Source organism: Lycorma delicatula, chromosome 8 (genome assembly GCF_047948215.1).
Source record: "Lycorma delicatula isolate Av1 chromosome 8, ASM4794821v1, whole genome shotgun sequence".
Lineage (NCBI taxonomy): Eukaryota > Metazoa > Arthropoda > Insecta > Hemiptera > Fulgoridae > Lycorma > Lycorma delicatula.
Window position 1 is genome coordinate 47,280,618 of NC_134462.1, and position 19,991 is coordinate 47,300,608.

The 19,991-nt window shown below is 28.0% G+C and overlaps 2 protein-coding genes across 2 annotated transcripts in view; one reads left to right on the forward strand and one right to left on the reverse strand.

The window, feature by feature from the left end:
- Ns4 (Nucleostemin 4) overlaps positions 1-10,258 on the reverse strand; it is a 41,327-nt gene extending 31,069 nt beyond the window's left edge. Inside the window, exon 1 of the mRNA XM_075372554.1 lies at positions 10,028-10,258. Coding sequence (XP_075228669.1) covers positions 10,028-10,127 — 100 coding nt within the window. The 5' untranslated portion in view covers positions 10,128-10,258. The remainder of the gene's footprint in view (positions 1-10,027) is intronic.
- A 385-nt stretch (positions 10,259-10,643) lies between these two features.
- On the forward strand, positions 10,644-19,775 carry Urm1 (Ubiquitin-related modifier 1). The gene is made up of 5 exons (XM_075373031.1): positions 10,644-10,902; positions 12,916-12,995; positions 14,879-14,960; positions 18,288-18,336; positions 19,619-19,775. The coding sequence occupies exons 1-5, from the start codon at positions 10,865-10,867 to the stop codon at positions 19,685-19,687; spliced, it is 318 nt and encodes a 105-aa protein (XP_075229146.1). The 5' UTR covers positions 10,644-10,864; the 3' UTR covers positions 19,688-19,775.
- Positions 19,776-19,991: the final 216 nt, after the last annotated feature.

The window sequence follows — 19,991 nt, forward strand, 5'->3', positions numbered from 1 at the left end:
ACTGTTTTTCAAAGCATTTTTCTTTTAAAGAAATATCTGAAAGGAGTGAACCAATGTAACACACAAATATACTTGTTAAATGACTTGTAACTAATCACACATGCACAAAAGGAATTCATTGGAATTACAAAATTAATATATTATGTGAATGCAACAAAATAAAATCACTGAAAATAATATCAAATAAACACACTTAACAAAAGAAAACTTGCACAACCTTAATAAACAGTGTAATACAATCATACCCAATATCTGATAAATTACTGTAAAACAAATAACTCAAAATTTCATCTACACTATCTAACATTTAACCTACTTCCATAACTAAAAATCTAACACAAATTAAATTGAATGCTAGAATAACAGTAAAGGTAGACAAATGTTGGCTTTTCCCTTTAAGTAGGATATTTGTAAAAAAAAAAAAAATTAATAAAAACACAAAAGAAAATAACTGGATTTTAAAATATTCTGTATATAAGTTAAAAATGACATAACCTAATCTTATTATTTACAAATCAACTATAAAATGTTACAAAAAGCATATCACATTATTTTCTACACCACTTGCACTTATTTTAACCCTTTAAACATGGAGAATCTAAAAGTGCCTTTGCAAGTGACTGCTTCTTTAAGCTTGTTCCTTACTTGTAGTCATTATCTTTCCATTGCCCATGTTCACTTGTCATGATTGAAAATTATTTAGAAAATAAATGTACGTGAGGTGACATATGTAGTGCATAATCATTCATAACTTATAAATGAAATAAATATTTTGTAGCACATAAAAACATAATAGTACATTTTATTTGCTACAAAAACCTACACTTATTTTTCCATGTAGCCATCAATTATAGCAAACATATCTTTCAATGATGAATCAGTTTTTCTCATTCCATCAAAGAAGATGATCTTTCTTTGAACCACGATCTCACTTTATCCTTTTCAGCTCAACATCCTTGTAAAATGATTATTCTTAATATGTTTAATTGTGGAAAGAAATGAAAATCACAGGATCCAACAACTGATAAGTAAGGTATAGAATAGGTATCTTTAAATTTCAACTTGCTGAGGCTAAGAGCAATTGCATGGCATGTTTGGTGGCTAAATATTATCATGTTTCAGAATTATTGGCTCTGTGGATTGTTGAATACAACTACACTCATCCCTTATGATGTTTTAATGTCTCTCTCTTTCATATAGAATTTACAGTTGAACCACCTTCCAGTAGTCAATCATATACACATGTTTGGAATCCCAAAACATTGTCCAGAGAATTCTTTTTGAAGAGTTGTTTTGAATTTTTTTGACTGTGGCAAGCCATAGTGTGCTAGTACTCCACGCTCTACTACATATCTTCTGAGTCATAATAATGCATCTGAGTTTTGTATCCAGTCACATTGACACAGCAAGCAAACCTTTCATAACAATAGTGATCAACAGAAAATGAGAGGGCACAGATCAATGAGTTTCGGAATGTTAGTAGAAGGGAATGAAACTATATGAACAACATTTGTCACCGAGTGATTTTTTGCTCTGTTTTTAAATTCCAGTGTGAATTACATTTCAGCCACTCCTTGTATCTATAATCTTTAGTGAAACTGACGATAAAATTTTGAAGCTACATTTTAACTTTTGCACTTGCCAATAGGATTCAAAAGTGTAAGTGGAGAAAATGTTGATAAACACATATTCAACAATAACTTAATATATCAGACATAACTTTTGTACCATTTCAAACTACAAAAATGTGCTAAAAAATCATATTTGAAAATGTTAACTGTTTTTAAAATTTATAAGTATTTCTATTTTTCCTAAATAGTGTTTATTTTCATATAAATTTAGACATTTGGTAGTGTATTTGAGTCTTCATCATTAATACACCACGTATCCAAAAATTGAGAAAAAGGATTGTTTTCATAAACCTTTTTGAAAGATATCTCCAAACTTTCAAAGGTAAATTCTAATGTAATAAACAAGTAATAAAAACAAGTTGGAATGTTAGAAATGTAAAAATGACTACGGTCACAAACATTTTCACAAAATGAGTGATAAAAAATAAATTATTAAATAAGATAATAGATAATTTTATAGTCGATATTATAATCAGCGCTTGTTTGTTTGTTTCCATCACCAATGTCACTGATATGTATTGATAAATTAGCAGCAAATGTGTCAGTATTGTAGTAAAATTTATGAAGTATTTCATTCAAACTGTTTTGAATGAATAATTTGTAAAAATTAATAAAAATAAATTGTAAGTAAAAGAAATCTAATTGTAAAGAGAAAAACGTAAGTGATACACATAAAACACAGCGTGAGAATGAAAGGCTGTAGTGTTCAGAATGAATCTAAAACAACAAATGCATTTGAATGGTGACCTGTACTTTATAGAGTATCAATTTATTGCTTCATAAAAAATAAAAATTCTTATTATCACTATTATGAAAAAAAAATGACTATTTTACCCAGCTATCTTGTAAATAAATAATTTTCTTTTTTTCCTTATAAATATTTGAAGAGAACATGCATTTAATGATCTTTTTTCTTCTTAACTGTTCAATTGCGTACAGCTCTCAGTAATTTGATGGTTCATGCTCCTCCATTTCCTCCAGCCTTTGGCACCTTTCAGTTCTGTCACACTCCTGCTGGTTGCTTCTTTGATGGTATCCTGCCAACGGGTTCTTGGTTGGCCCAGTCATCTTCTTCCATCTGTCATGCCTAATAAAATATCCTTTTCCAATGGGTTATTTTTCCTCAAGATATGACCAAAGTATGATAGCTGCAGCTTCAGCATCTAGCTTTCTAAGAAAAGATTAGGCTTGATTTTATCCAAAATTTCTTTGTTAGTTATTTTGTCCGTCCAAGAGATTTTCTTTCTCAGATAATACATATCTCTTTAAATATTTCTTCTTTTTATAGATAACTGAAAATACATTATAAAAAGTACAGGAGATAATGAATGGAATGCAAGTCTTGTCATGCAACCATTAATGCAGATTTTTTTTTTTTATTGGTTCATCTGTTTTACCTTAATTCAATTGATTAATTTTTTGCAGCACCACCTCCCAAAGATGCACACAAAACTTGTTTTATGCAAATGTTATTTGCATGTTGAAAACCCTCAGCAATGAGGTAAAATTAAACTTAGTTCTACATATAATTACATGCAAATCTTTTTGTGAATACAAAGCTTAAGATGTGAGACTTTCTCAGTGAACAATATTGTTTATACTAAATATTATTTTTTATTTATTTTTTTTTAATTAAACTTATGCACATTAGAAATGAGATATTTGGCTACAAAAGATTACAAACACTCATATTTTTGCTATTAAACTGGTTCAAAATATGGAAATTATCATAAATAATTTATAAACAGAAAATTGGTTAATATTTTTTAAAGAAATTTCATAATAGTAAATTTTGTTTTGGTCAAAAGTTAATAGGCAAAACTTATTTTTGACAATTAAAAACCCTAAAAAAAAGAAATACGAATATAACAAATAAATAATAGAAGGCTTATGAAAATCTGATAATGAATTATAGTACATCAGTTATAAACAAAATTCAGGATCTATTCATATATTTAAATATTAAAAGTACTTTTTTGTCCTTTGATATAATGTTAAATCTTATCTTATTCTCTTTTACAAATGATTTCATTTAAATATTTATAAGTGCACTGAATGATTTCAAAAATACAAACTATATTAATTTTTAAATAACAAAAATTCTTAATAAGTGCTTCATAACAAAAATTTCTTCATAACAAAAGAGCCGAGTGATACCTTCACAATTTCTAAACCAATCAACATATTTTAGTTTCTCTATTATGCAAAAGGAAATACAGCTATTTCATATAATGGCTAAAAAAATATGTATCTACACCTACTTTTCAATAAATGGGTGCTGCATTTTTTAAGTTTAGTGATAAAAATATTTTTCAGTTAATACCTAGTTATACTAGATTTACTCCTTTCTAGGAATTTTATAAATAACTTTCTTTATCTGTTGCAGAACAATGATGGATCAACAGTACAGTACATTTGCTTCATCGAAGCCACAAATCTTTGCTTGATCAGATAGTGTAATAAGCCAAGAGATTATGCGTAATCAATTTATATATACTGTAATTTTCATTAATTAACTCTTGGAATTTTGTAACCTAACCAACATTCTCACAAGCAGTTCGTGGCTAAAAATACTGGGGTTTTTTATTATCCCCCCACTTTTTTTTTATCCAATTCAATCATATTTGCATGAAATTATAATATCAATTTCGGTGGAGAAATGCATTTTTTATTGCAGAAATCAACTTTCAATCAGAAAAACAGGTTTTTTTTGGTTTCTCCCTCCCACAAGTTTGCAAGTTTTTCACCTGAAAATAACTCAAAGGTAGCAGGAAATATTGATAACAATAATTACCAGGTTGGAGAAATAACCCAATAATCTGATATAACCATTTATATTACCATTTTTATAACCGTTTATTTATTTTATAAATATAATCTCTTCTTTCTTTTCTCTGTTTAGCCTCTAGTAATTACCTTTCAGATAATACTTCAGAGGATGAATGAGGATGATATGTATGAGTGTAGTCTTGTACAGTCTCAGTTTGACCATTCCTGAGATGTATGGTTAATTGAAACCCAACCATCAAAGAACACCTGTATCCACGATCTAGTGTTCAAATCCATGTAAAAATAACTGACTTTACTAGGACTTGGAACTTGAACGCTGGAATTATTGACTTCCAAATCAGCTGATTTGGGAAGACACATTATTCACCACTAGACCAAGCCGGTGGGCATGATAAATATAATCTAACCAAACTTAATCTACACTAGCTTCACTCACTAACCCTGACTAATTAACATTATTGTTTCGATTATTTGAATAATACCCTTGACTAACTTAACCCATTTTTTCTTTCACCACCTATTTTGCGAGGATTTTTCAATAAGGAATTGATACAAACTTCACGCAGATAATCCTTCCAGTCTCAAATGGCATCACAACTCATTTAACGTTTATAATAAGATTATTTAGAGGTATTAGTGTTTAACCAGTAGCAAACGTTTTGCTACTGGTCAACTGTAAAGTCCAAAAATCACTTGAAAAGTCACTCCATAGCATCAAAATGAGAGTCTAGTGTATCACTTCATCATTTAGAAATATAGGGCTATATTTATTTGAGGGTAATGTATTATCTGCAAATAGGCTAAATACACAATGCTATGTTCATATATTAAAGAACTTCCTTCAGCCTAAATTAATTTGTCATCCTTTAAATGAATGAAATCACATTATTTTAACAAAATAGAACCAACGTCAAGGAATTCCATGACAGTTGTAAGGAAACTGTTTCCTAATCTTGTCATCTCGAAGACTGGCTACATACTATGACCCACAAGATTACCAGATCTATCTGTATATGACTTTTTTCCTTTGGGAGTACATTCTCCAAATACCACCACTACACCATCTCCAGGATTTTATAAAATGTGATTCTAATTCAAGTGGCCACACTGTAAAATGTGACGGGTAACCTAAGTACAATGATGTTGAAATGTGTGAAACAAAATTACGACTATCTTCATGTGTTATATTAAATAATGTATAGTGTATTTTAGGTTCATAATGTATTTCTAATTGCCCGATTAACTATGTAGTGACCAGTGATCAATATGTTTAAAAAATGGTTCTCTGCAAAAATCCTGATAAGTTTACAATATATATGTATTTTTTAATTTGGCCTAATTTAATTCATATTTTTATTCATTAAAGTAGTTTTTCGGGAATAAACAGTGTGCTACTTAAAGAAAATATATTTTGATTTAAAAAATTTAACATATGACTAATAAAATTTCTTTCTCTCCGTTCCAGTCTCTTTCTCTCCGTTCCAGTCTCTTTCTCTCTATTCCAGTCTCATAAAATTCATTAGAGACAATTTACTGTATTTCTATTTCATTCTTATAACCATTGAAAACTTGTGCAACTGAATGCATAACTACGCATTCTAATTTATCTTTACAACCACTGCAAAATTGTGCAACTGACTGCATGAATAAATACATACTCTTAATATTTATAATGTAAATAAGCAGACAAAGGTTACAACTTAATATAGAAAACTTAGTTAATAAAAGAAAGAATAACTGATAACAAATTAGATACAACACAAACAAATCAAAACTAATTTCAAGTATAGTTCATTGTTAACATAATACCTATATTTTAGATATACCTTATCTTTGAAAATAAAAAAATACAATAGTGAACTATGAGATAAATTTTATGAAATAAAATAAAATTAGAACTATGAGATAAAATTATTAGTTAGAACTAAATTATATTTTATTAATACTGAAATATAACAAGAACTGTGTCACTTCATCATTTGGAAATAAAGGGCTCTATTTACGAGAGGTTATTTCTAAAGTAAAGATCATTTCATTGTAAAAAAATTTATTCTGAAAACTTTATAATATATTTTATTTCTCTTAAACTACATACCGTATACTACTTCTCTATATAATCGCCACATGAATTAAGATATTTATCATAACGATACACTAGCTTCAATATACCTTCGTCGTATTCTTCTGTCGCCAGTCCATTTAGCCACTGATTAACAACATTTTTAAGTTCATCATCACCCACAAATTGTTTACCACTCAAAAATTCTTTCAATTTTCCAAACAAATGGTAATCAGAAGGAGCTATGTCCAGACTATACGGTGGGTGATTGCAGATTTCCTATCCAAACGTTCTCAGTAAATCACATGTCGAACCTGCATTACCATGCAGCAGGACAATGCCATTGGTCAGCCGCCCACATCGCCAATTTTGAATGGTGCACTGTAACTTACATAGTTTTGCAGTAGGCTACTATATTTGTAGTTGTTCCACATGGCATGAAATCAATCAGCAGTATGCCAAAACCAATCCCAAAAGACTGTGGACATCAGTTTGCGTCCAAATGATGGCTGTGGCTTGACCTTTGGTTGGTGATTGAGGATGACGCCATCCACTTTGCTGCCATTTTCTCTCTGGCATGTAATATGAAGTCCATGTTTCATCACCAGTAACAATTGAATTAAGGAACTCATCACCTTTTTCTGTGTAGCACATAAAAAATTCCAAAGCAGATCCCATTCAGATTTTTTCATGTTCTGTTAAGACGTGCAGCACCCAACGTGCACAAACTTTTTTGAAGCCTAAACAGTTATAAAAAATGCGACCAATAACAGCTCTTGAAACATCAAATAAAAGAAGGGCCAGGTCAGAAATCATTGGGCAACAAATCTTTTCTGATTTCATCATGGATGCATTTCAACACGTTCTCAGTGATCATCGAGGGCCTCCCCTCGTCATCGTGCACATTAATTCTGTTATTTCTAAACCTCACACCAATTTTGGACGTTTCTTTCAATCATTACATTATCACTGTACACAGCAACCAACAGCCTATGAATTTAAGCTGCCCTGACATTTTGATGGTTTAAAAAAGTATGAAATCTATGAAATTAGAATCATAGTCTTAAATTTTTTTCTAATTACATCTGAGCAACAGACCAAAGTTTTTCCAAAGTGATAAGACAGGATTACTGAATAAATCAGTCTATTAATATGTTAGATATCTTAATTCTGAGTCTTGTTCTTTATATCGTGTTTATAAATTACTTTTTCGTTTGCTGCAGAGAAACTACAGGTTTTTTAATTCCTTAGAATACATGAATCCTTGAGTGATTTCTCTTGAGACAGTATAAAATCAACAGCATCTTACATAGTATTCAGACATTTATTTCAGAGTAATGGTTTAATATGTGTCATCTAACAATCAACTTTGTTAAGAAATCTGTAGAGATACTCATAAATATTATGTTGATTAAAATTTAAACTGGATAAGTCCATTTGATAATTTAACAAGTTTATCGATATCTACAAATTTTTCACGTTTTACATAGGTCCCGTTTGTCCTATATACACATCACATTGCAATCACATTTTATTTGGTATACTCCACTTGTGTTCTAATTGTCTTTTTCTTCTATATTATATCTAAATTTACTTATGATTGTATTATTTATGGTAAATGCTGCTATATCTATATTATATTCTTAAAAAAGTCAAATGAGATGATTTCCGAAAGCCAAACAGATGGTTCTATTTCTTAGAACAAATGGGATGAAAATTTAAAACAAGATTTAATGAACATATAAGGTCATATAAATACAATAAAAAAGATTCAAATTATGCAACACATTAGAGAGGAAAAGGACATATCCCCACTGAAATGATAACATCTATGAAAATATTACATTATGCAGAGAAAGGAAAACGTTTAAATATTCTAGAAAACATGGAAATATTCAAGCTAAAATTAAAAGGATGGTGCATAGTTAATGAACAAATAAATAATCAATCCAATGTAATGTTTAAAAATCTAAATCTGTTAAAATAAAAAACCACAAAGATTAGTTTCAAGGAATGGAGGGAGGGGTAAAGCATTCAAATCCTAGTAAAGGCAGTTACTTTTATACGGATTTGAATACCAGACTGTGGATACAAGTGTTCTTTGGTGGTTGTGTTTCAATTAACCACACATCTCAGGAATGGTCAAACTGAGACTGAACAAGACTACACTTTATTTGCACTTAAACATATCATTCTCATTCATCCTCTTAAGTAATACCTGAACGGTAATTCCCGGAGGCTAAACAGAAAGAAAAGAAAAAAGGGGGGGGGGGCAAGCAGGATAGCCATGACAGTAGAGACTAGGGGTGGGGAGCTTAACTTCACTATTTATTTTATGTTCCCAACTCAGGAAGACTTCGTGCTAAAGTAGTTTTAAGAATGAAGGTACTCCGAAAGGTGTCAACTACAAAATGTTAATGACAATACTAGAAAGAACGGAAAATAATATTCACGATATTTGTGACAGAAATATAAAATGTAGTGGAAATTCTTCAAGCAATTATTACTTGTCAAAGTTTAGAAGGCATAAACACATTCTATCTTATATATAATACTTACATATCATACTTCTATCTAAATTGCCTGAAATAATGTTCGACATTGTTAATAATGCAATAGAGGAGATAGTATACAGCCACACAACATTGTATGTAGCAAGAAAGCAGTCATCAGTCCAGTAATCCATCCCCAACCTAAGTGTTAAGTGAGTTTTCTAAACTTTGATAAATAATACTCTCAATTCTATATACAACTGTTTCTACAGGTTTAAAAAATTGCATAATGGTTAATACTGCTTTAGCCGAGTTAATTAAGATATTAATTATCATAATATCATTATGATTTTATATATCTGATATTGTATACAAGATTCCAGGAATCTACTGATATCTTGGGTTAACAGCTATTTAATATACAATTTTTAATGCTAGGCAAATTCAAAATAAGTATAATAAATCAATTACTTAAATAAATATGACGAATAGATCAGCTTATGGTAAATTTTTAAAACTACAAACTTACTATTTAATATATTTCAAGATTTTTTATTTAATACATTTTTTTTTTATTAAATTGTTTTCCAATGAAATGAATAAATCATAAAACAACTTATTCCTCAAAATATAAGTATATTTATATTGGTAAATATATGCTGAATATTATTACTCTGGTGTATTTGGCCAATCCTTATATAAAATTCTTCCTACACTTTGTTTCATTAATACGTATAAAAAGGAATTTCTACTCAAAACTAAATATTAAGAAAATACCATAAAACATCTATTAAACTTACGATGACATCGGTGTGATTGTGTGTAAATTTAAAATTACAGAAAAAATTTCCTTAATTTATTTGTTTATGTCAAGGATGACCAAAACATTGCGCAATGTCGATAACCTACACAATGTTACTCTAAAAAAATGATTAATCATAACATATCAACAAAAGTTTACACATTTTTTCTTTACAACTTAATATTAAGCCAACTGATGAAGTCTCCTGAAACATAATTTCATATAAGTTAATCTGTGTTTACAATATACTTGCCTTTCACAAGCTCCACATAAGATGTTCCCTGTTTCTTTGCTTTTAATTGTTCTCTCTTAGCTTTGCCACTGAAAGCAACTTTCCTACGGGCCTTAATCATGATGTAGATTTATCAATATAACAATTTTAAAATATTTCTCAAAAATAATTAAACTAAACTTTTCCGTAAGAACGAACTGAAACTATCGAAACCGCAGCCAGATTAAGTTTCCTGCAAAGCAGCTGAGCAAGGAACATGTCGATAGGCGGTTTCGATTTGCGATGTTAGGTTATTTTAACAATATTAGCGTTTCATAAATTCTATTAAAATTATTTCAGTTTCTTTCATTAATAAAAAAATTATAAATTTTTGTTGTTTATTATAAAAATTATAATATAAGATTTTATTTAAATTTTTACTCGCTATCATAACGCAAACTACCTTGACAGTTAGAAAAAGCGTGAAAGAAGCGTTATTTGATTTAACTTAAAATTCACAATTTTCAGTTTAATAGGTTTTTAAATAATGACTTTCAAAATATCTTCGCAATTACCAAGATTTTGAATTAACACCACTACCAAAAGCATTCTTTGTTTCTGACATATTGATAAAGTAATTATGTTTTTTTTATTATTCTGCGTGTAATCCGCATCTGTTTCAGTATTTTTTACTGTAAATAATTAAAATATTTTCTCACAATATGAGTAAACGAACTTACTGAAGAAAGACTCATTAATGAACGATTAACTAATGAAGGTTTTAACTTTCACCACATTGTACACAAAGTTGGTCTGATTTTTAGGTTAAATGAGGTGAAAAACTGAATATTGATATCTGTTCGACGAATATAATTGATTATGAACAGTGATAACCTTAATTTAACTACAGAATTTCGGTAAATTTTGAAATTTTTTTGGTGTTATTCTTATAAACTAAAAGAGGAATGTTTCCATTTTTTGTGCATCAAATAATTGCTGTAATATATATTTCATCAAAACACAGTTACATTTTGTAGTTGACTAATTTGTTTTTTGTAGTTATCTGGAGAAAAAATTACTTTATTAGCTAATTTAATTTTGTTACTAGTAGCCATCCAGTTAAAGACCTGGTAGTTACTCCTTAAAAATAATTCTACTGAATATTCTAGTTAGATGTTTTTTATCCCACTAATACATTAATAAGTAATGCCGCCACCCTTTAATAATTTAAGTAATGGCTTTTTTTAGTTCATTCTCCTCCCATTATTATTTACACCTGTTCACCAACATTAACACACCTAGACACAAGCAAAATGAACTACTTTGCGTCAACCAATTACATTTACAAAACTTATTGCATTTAGAATTACTAGACATTATTTCAATTAACTTCTCAACACTGCCTTTTATTCACTTATTTATAACATTTATTTAATAATATAGCAAATCTTTTTTAACTTTTTATTTTAATCGCTTCAAAAGTTATACTTTAAAAATTTGCTGAATAATATTTTAAAATTATACCCAAATGTAATATTTAATTTCAATGTCAAAACATAGTTTACAATAAATTTGCAAAGGATATTTTGTAAGCAGTAAAAGGATGCTTTAAATTAATCCTTATATATAAAACTAAGGATGTCGATGTTTGTAAAATGTTTGTTTAAAATTCCAAAATTGCTTGGTCAACCTGAACCAAACATTACCTTGCTATTCTATTAATTAAACCCTGAAGAATAGAGTAGCCATAAAAGTTTTCAACAAACTGCATTGCTGGGGTGAAGTAAGATCTAAACTGGACACACAGACTGACTATTCTTTACAGATTCATTTATTTGTACTAGTAGTAGTAATTTGAAAAGTGCACAAATCTACATTTTAAATTGTAAATTCAATATGGTTCCTGCAAATGAAATTTAAAAATTAAACTGATTTTTTTTATTTGGTGTTCCATTATCAAAATCAATTAACTGTTCTTGAAGTGTGAGTAATTTTATAAAAAATCTTATTGTTTTATAAATTTTTTAGGTAGCTGAATATATAATTTTTCAACATGAAATCAGGATAATAAATAATCAATCTGTTTATACTCTATTAGTATTGTTTAATAAAAAAAATTCAAGTATTATGTTAAATGAATTTTTTTATTCAATTCTGAAAAAGCAGCACTTGTAATTTATTTTTAATTAAACAATATTAGATTTCATAATTTTTGTGGGTAGATAAGTGAAATAATTTTTCATAATAAGCGCTACTTATATACTGTATATTTAAAATAATTTTTTTTTTTTAAATTGTGTTCTATTTATTTCGTAAAAAAACTGAAGCTAAAGCCCATTACATTATATTAATTTGTCCTCATCGTGTTAGATTATCTCAGTTTCATTGTACAAGGTAATGTACAGTGGAATTAAGTATGCTATAATTGAATTTACTGAATGGAAATTCTGACAACTGTAATCGTGCCTCTGCTATGTCTGCATTTATAGAACAGGCCATTCCCCCTCTGGATGAAAAATAGATTTTTGTATTTATTCACGCAGATTGGACTTAGAAATGTAAAGGAAAGATAGAACAAAAAATTAAACTCAGTACTTTTTTGATGAAACTTTTTTTTATCTTATTAAACTTTATTTATCCACAGTTTGTATTTAAACAAAAACCAAGAGTTTCTTTCCCTTTTTTCTTACAGAAACAGTGTTTTGTAATTTGTTTATGGGGGGGGGGATGATTTCATATAAGTTTCATGTAAGATTTCATGAAGCAGCAGGAATAAAAATATGGATTTGAAACAGTTTTTGTATGGATATCTTTTTTTAAATTTTGGCCGAGAGCTCTCTTCTGAGTAGATAATGTTTAGATAAGATCTAATGTCTAAAGTAAAACTAAATAACTACTTTTAGTATTTAATAATAGATATCTGTTCACAGAGGTGGTGCTGAACTCTTATTTGACAAAATTAAAAAATATGAAATTTCTTTACCATTACTGAAAGACAATGGAAATAGATGTAAGTGAATTGTTTATTATAAAAGTAGTAAATAAGAAAAAATATAGGAATAACTTTTACAGAAACTGTTTGTTCTATAGCAACTGTGTGATATGTTTCATTTAATCATTTCAAAAACATTATATTTGTTTAGGTTAATTAATAAAATTACATGGTTTAATAAAGGCTGATTTATATTTTGTAATGATTGACTAAGTTAAAGCTAAGTATGAACTATATTTTAGTGATATTAAAGCAAGATCATTATGACCTAATAATTTTAAGTTTTGTGTTCTTAGATGTACTTACGATTTATTATTACATTTGTTTGTATTTGTAACAATGATTACAATAGAAAATCAAAGCAAATATTTAAATTTCTCTGACTTTTTGACACAAACTATAAGAAATATTTAATGTGATTATAGAATGTACGCTGTTATTTATTTTATTAAGACTGAAGTCTCTTTTTTGTTTATATATTTATAATCTTAACCTTATATATAATAAAATTAATATTATACAATTAAGATTTATAATCCTAATTTTATATGTTATCACAATGATCACTTAAGTATCATTGACAAGGTCCACCTATTGGTATTATCAATAACTTTTTCCATCAGTCAGTTGACTGAATTGATGTCATCCTCCATTCCTTTTGTTCTGTGCTAATTTTTTAACCAAAATATATTTACTATAGTATACATCCTCAATTTCTGTTCAATCAACATTATTTTTACATCTGCTAACCTCATGGTAGAGTAAAAGCATCTTTTTTTATTGAAAATGTTGAATCTCAGTGTAGGGAAATAAGGATAATTTTCAGTAACTGTAATTTTTATATCTAAAAATTTTACATGTATTTACACAAACCTTGGACATACTTGGGAATAGCAAAAAATATAAAAATACAATTCTGTATTTAGATTGTAAAAATAAGTGTTTTTATTTTAGTATGTATAAGTATTTTATAAGTATTTAAAATAATTTATGAACAGAAAAATTTATTTAAGTTTGAATAATTCCAAGAAAAATTTTAATCTGGCAAACTATTTATTTCACATTTTCAAGTCTAAAAACAAATTTTATTATATTCAGTTTATGATCAGAACAATTTTTTGCAGTAGATATTATTATGAAAGTAACAATAATTAAAAGTCATCACTTGTATTATATACTTAATGAAAAATTATGACTAGAAATAGTCTAAGGACCAAAACTTCCCTCAAATGGCAAGTCCAATTTTATTACTCAGGTCGTTTGTTTATTTAATGTTGAAAATAATCAATAAAATACAGTGAATACTATTTTTGAACTTTTTGAAGTAAAAATGCATATTTATATCTGGTAATAAGGATTAATTCATTTTTTACATTTTTTTATTTTTTTTATTTCATTGTCCTATAAGCCATGTGTGAATTTCATATAATTCAAGTTTTGTTGATTAGTAGACATATTTACTAAAAATCATATTCACAACACTCTTGAACAATCTGAAATTTAAAAATAATCTGAAGCTGACAAAATAAAAAAATAAATGAATTAACATAACAGAAGTGCAATATTATATTTCTCCACCTTACAAATTAGTTTTCTTACCTCTTAAAGATAAGCATTTCAACCATTTGCAACTTTTCTGATAAAGTAACATAATATTTGTGAGCAGATCTTCAGGAAGAGCATTTCCAAATCTTTAGAAAATTTTGTATTTTAGGTTAGTTTCTATACAAATTCTAAATCACATTTTGTCATGAATTCATTATTTAGTAGTTAAGAATGATTCACTACATGTTAATTAGAAGAATCTACTTCATCTGGACAATTATTTTGATTAATTATAGTATGATATGTTTTTTTTAATTGTATACTTTTTCATTTTGTTTATTAATGATTTTTTAAAGGGACAATTAAAAAACTTCTGGTTTGGTTGAAAAATAATCTTCTTACAGAGAGGCCTGAATTATTCATGCAAGGTGATACTGTGTAAGTTATAAATTAATATAATTATCTGTTACATAAGTATTCTAAATTGTCCATAAAAGTCAGATATTGTTGTATTATGTAAGTTTCATTTCTTTAGAAAGATTATCAAGAATTATAGATTTACTTTTATACTTGCATTATTAATTTACAATACTAAAGCAGTAATAAAAGGATTTCAATTGTCCATCAGTAATGCTAGGGCTGTTTTAACATTCTGCAGCTCCAGCCTAAGTTATTGGTGTTGATTGTTTTTAAGTATTCATTGTTATAATGGCCTTCATAAAAGTACTCCTCATTCATTTAATATCTACATTTATCAACCACCACAAATATACCCATAAGTAGATTTTTTAAACATTAAAGGAACATCTTAATACACTTTAATGATGAAACATACAAGCAAAAAACACAATACTAATATTCAAAGTAATCAGAAACAGTTCTAAATACTTTTCATAAATTAATATTTTCCAATTTGGAGTATTGTATTTAAATTTATACAATTTTATTCCAGTAATACCTTACGTTGAGACTAGTGTAACAACAGGAGAAATATCTCTGATGTTGACTTAAAAGGAGCTGAAAAAAAATGTTTTGACGAAAAACAAATGGTTTTTTTTTAAAACAACAAATATTATATATAGTATCATATAGCAAACCTAGCAAAATGCAAATCAATAAACAAATAATCCAGAAGAACAAAAATTGAACTCAGTTCATTACACTATATGCAAGAGAGGACTGGCTGGATGCAAATTCTTCTACACAGGGAAAGAACACATTTAAATATTGTACACTGTAGCAAAATCAAATTTATAAGTCACCTTTTACAAGATATATGTACAACATTAACTGCAACACACAAATAACACAAAACCATCACAATTGAAAAAATATAAAATTTAAGAACTAAATCTGACATTAAAATTACATATTAGATAAGTACAATGTAGACTGAATTTATTATTCAACTACTTACTGAGTTCTTTTATAATCTTTTTAAAATAAGACATTGATAACAAAAATACTATTGAAAATTCTACTGGAGAGAGTGTTGATAATTAACTGTGAAAGACGTTTAGAACAAGTTTCAATATTTTGAAAATAAGACGTTATAATTATTAAAGTTTTATTTAAAATTCTTTGCAATTCTATTGAATTCATTATGAACTAGATTTTTAGTGTCTGGTAAGGATTTAATAACCTAAGTAGGTTTAAATAACCATTATTGGTAGAATGTCTGCACATGTTTATGCTAAATAAATTTTTTTTATTCAATATAGGAAAATATGATATTTCAATGCTACTATCAACTGCTATACAAAATTTAGCTGGCACTAGTGGAATTCACATTATTACTACTAATTTATGACTTTTTTTTTTAGTGACTCTTGGGTAGTTCTAACCATACAATCTTATAATTAATTTCATCTCGTAATATTTTTAAACAAGGAATCCCAAATTAGGTCCTCAAACAAAATACTGATTATTAGTCATTAGCAAATAAAAATAATATCTAATATTTAGTTAATTAAGACCACGGAGGAAATGAATTAGCAACTGGTGTTATAGAGGAAGCAGAGGAAGTCAAAGAGGATGAAAATGGAGATCCAATACTGAGATCTAAATTTAATAGAGCGTTAAAAGATTTGAATGGCAGAAAGGTTCCTGGGATAGAGAGAATACCTGGAGAATTACTGCACAGTGCAGGTGAGAAAGCAATACATAGATTATACAAACTGGTGTGTAATATTTATGAAAAAGGGGTCAGACTTCAAAAAGAGTGTTATTATCATGATACCAAAGAAAGCAGGAGAAGATAAATGTGAAGAATACAGAACAATTAGCTTAACTAACCGTGCATCAAAAATCTTAACTAGAATTCTGTACAGAAAAATTGTGAGGAGAGTGGAAGAAGTGTTAGGAGAAGACCAATTTGGTTTCAGGAAAAGTATCGGGACAAGATAAGCAATTTTAGGGCTCAGATTAATAGTAGAAGAAAGATTAAAGAAAAACAAACCAACATACTTGGCATTTATAGATCTAGAAAAGGCATTCAGTAACGTAGACTGGAATAAAATGTTCAGCATTTTTAAAAAATTAGGGTACAAATACAAAGATAGAAGAATGATTGCTAACATTTACAGGAACCATACATACACTAACAGTAATAATTGAACATAAGAAAGAAGCCGTAATAAGAAAGGGAGTCTGACAAGGATGTTTCCTAATCCCGTTACTTTTTAATCTTTACATAGAACTAGCAGTTAATGATGTTAAAGAACAATTTCAATCTGGAGTAATAGTGCAAGATGAAAAGATAAAGATGCTACGATTTGCTGATGATATAGTAATTCTAGCTGAGTAAAAAAGATTTAGAAGAAACAATGAACGGCATGGATGAAGTCCTAAGCAAGAACTACTGCATGAAAATAACAAGAACAAAACAAAATTAATGAAATGTAGTAGAAATAATGTAGTTAGACCACTGAATTTGAAAATAGGATGAGAAAAGATTATGGAGGTAGTAGAATTTTGTTATTTGGGAAGTAGAATTACTAAAGTGGAAAAAGCAGGAGTGATATAAAATGTCAGATGGCACCGGCAAAACAAGCTTTCAGTCAGAAATATAATTTGCTTTCATCAAAAATTAATTTAAACATCAGGAAACATTTTTGAAAGTATATATTTGGAGCATAGCTTTATATGGAAGTGAAACTTGAAGAAGAAAAGATTAGAAGCTTTTGAAATGTGATGCTATAGGAGAATGTTAAAAATCAGATGTGTAGATAAAGTGACAAATAAAGAGATGTTGCAGCAAATTGATGAAGAAAGAAGCATTTAGAAAAGTATAGTTAAACAAAGAGACAGACTTATAGGCCACATACTTAATATATGGCCAATACCAAAGCAGGATGCCTAAGGCATCCTGCTTTGATATTGGAGGAATAGGTGGATGGGAAAAATTGTGCAGGCAGGCAGCATTTGGAATATGTAAAACAATTGTTAAGGGATGTGGGATGTAGGGGTATACCGAAATGAAATGACTGGCTCTAGGTAGGGAATCTTGGAGAGCTACGTCAAACCAGTCATATAACTGAAGACAAAAAGAAAAAATTGTCTCCTAGCCTCTATTTTCTGATTTTAGGTTCATATTAAGAACACATCCTAAACTGGTAATGAGAACATAACTAGCTACATTAATTCTAATTATACAAAACAAGGAAGTTTGCAACTACTCGTAATTACATAAGGTTATACAAGATAATTGGAAAGATTTTAAATGTGACAATATCATAATAATGTGATTAAATTTTTTTTATACAGGAGACCCGGGATCTTGGTTTTAGTTAATGATCAAGATTGGGAACTTTTAGTAAGTAATTATGTCATTTTTATATTTAGAGCATTTATATAGGATTTAAAATAGACATCAGCTTTAATTTAAATTTCAGTAGTATCTACCAGTAGTAAATAATAAAGCATTTGTAATTGACAATGTTTCTGGCTGATCAAAACTTTATTGCACATTCCATATCAATTTCACCACATTAATTTCTTTTGGTAAACAAATTAAATAAAATTGTTTTTTAAACTAAGCAAAGATAAGCTTATGGAAAATCTTTTTAGAAATTTTTATCCATTAGGTCTTTCATTGGTGGGATTCACCTTTAGAAATGAAAAAATGGGGATTAATCATCCTTATATTTTATTCAGTATATTTCTTTCAATTATATTTTTCAATCATCAATTCCTGCTTTTTTTTAATATCATAATATTAAATGTTACAGATTTTTTTAGTAATTTTACGGTATAAGTTAATTTCAAATTTTCATAATCGTAAAAAGAACAAGATTTTGAGCTGTATAAAATAACCAGTTAAGTTAATTTACTTGGTGGCCAAGTAAATTGTAAAAGCACTTGAAAGAAGGAAGTTGTCTAATTAAACACCAATATTAAACCAAAAAAATTCTTCTACTTCAATATCAATCTTATTTTATTTATTTTTAGTGTAGTTTAAAATTTCAGTTTTTATCAAATATTTTACTATTAATTTGTGTAACAGAGCTGCTAAACTTTAAAGTAAACGCTTTCAAGAAAATTAAAAAATGATATGGGCTTATACTACTTATACTATTACAAAAATATATTATGTTCAATTAATTTCAAAGTATTTTTTAACTTAATCTTACATTTTTAAATTCATTTTCATGTAATAGTCATTTTTCAAGATAAAGGTTCTGTTCTAGAGGTTATATCCTTGATGACTGAAGTTCAGCTATCTTTTATCCTGTACTGTGTTAAACAGAGTGAAGAAAAATCTTTATAAAAATTAGTTAAGTGTGTTTTAAACTTAATATGATTTAGCTGGATGAAGTTTTTGATGATACTATATTAGTTTAGTACCATTAAATATAAGATAGAAAGTGTTATCAGTCATGACAACCTTGATACATTCAAACATGTTAATTGAATGTAATCAAAGTAATGTTATCTTCGTGCTTTAAATAATTCATCTTTACAATGGAAATAATGATTATTTAGTAATTATTTAGTAATTTAATACATTTTAGGGTAAATAGGATAACTCCTATTTACCCTAAAATGAATTTTTTTTATCACCAGTGTTATTTAATAAAAATTATTTTCTGTTACAGGATGAACTAAATTATGAATTAAAAGAAAATGATAATATTACATTCATTTCTACGTTACATGGAGGATGATCCCTTTTTTGAGATTCATTTTCTAGTATTCAACTAATATTTTATTTTTAAAGAATAAAAAGTTAATTTGCACATTTGATTAATGAAACTGCACTAATTTTTTTTATTACCTTTTCTCTGCTAAACTTTGCAAAAATTGCTAAATGTGTTATCTGCTATAACGACCTGATGTTAAGATACCAAAAATGACACAGCCATACTCAGCAATAGATAACATTGTATGCCAGGCTTACTGTGGGAAGTAAGGGATGAAGTCACTTCCTGTTGCTTTCTTCAGTATTATAAAGTGTTTTTCTCCACACAA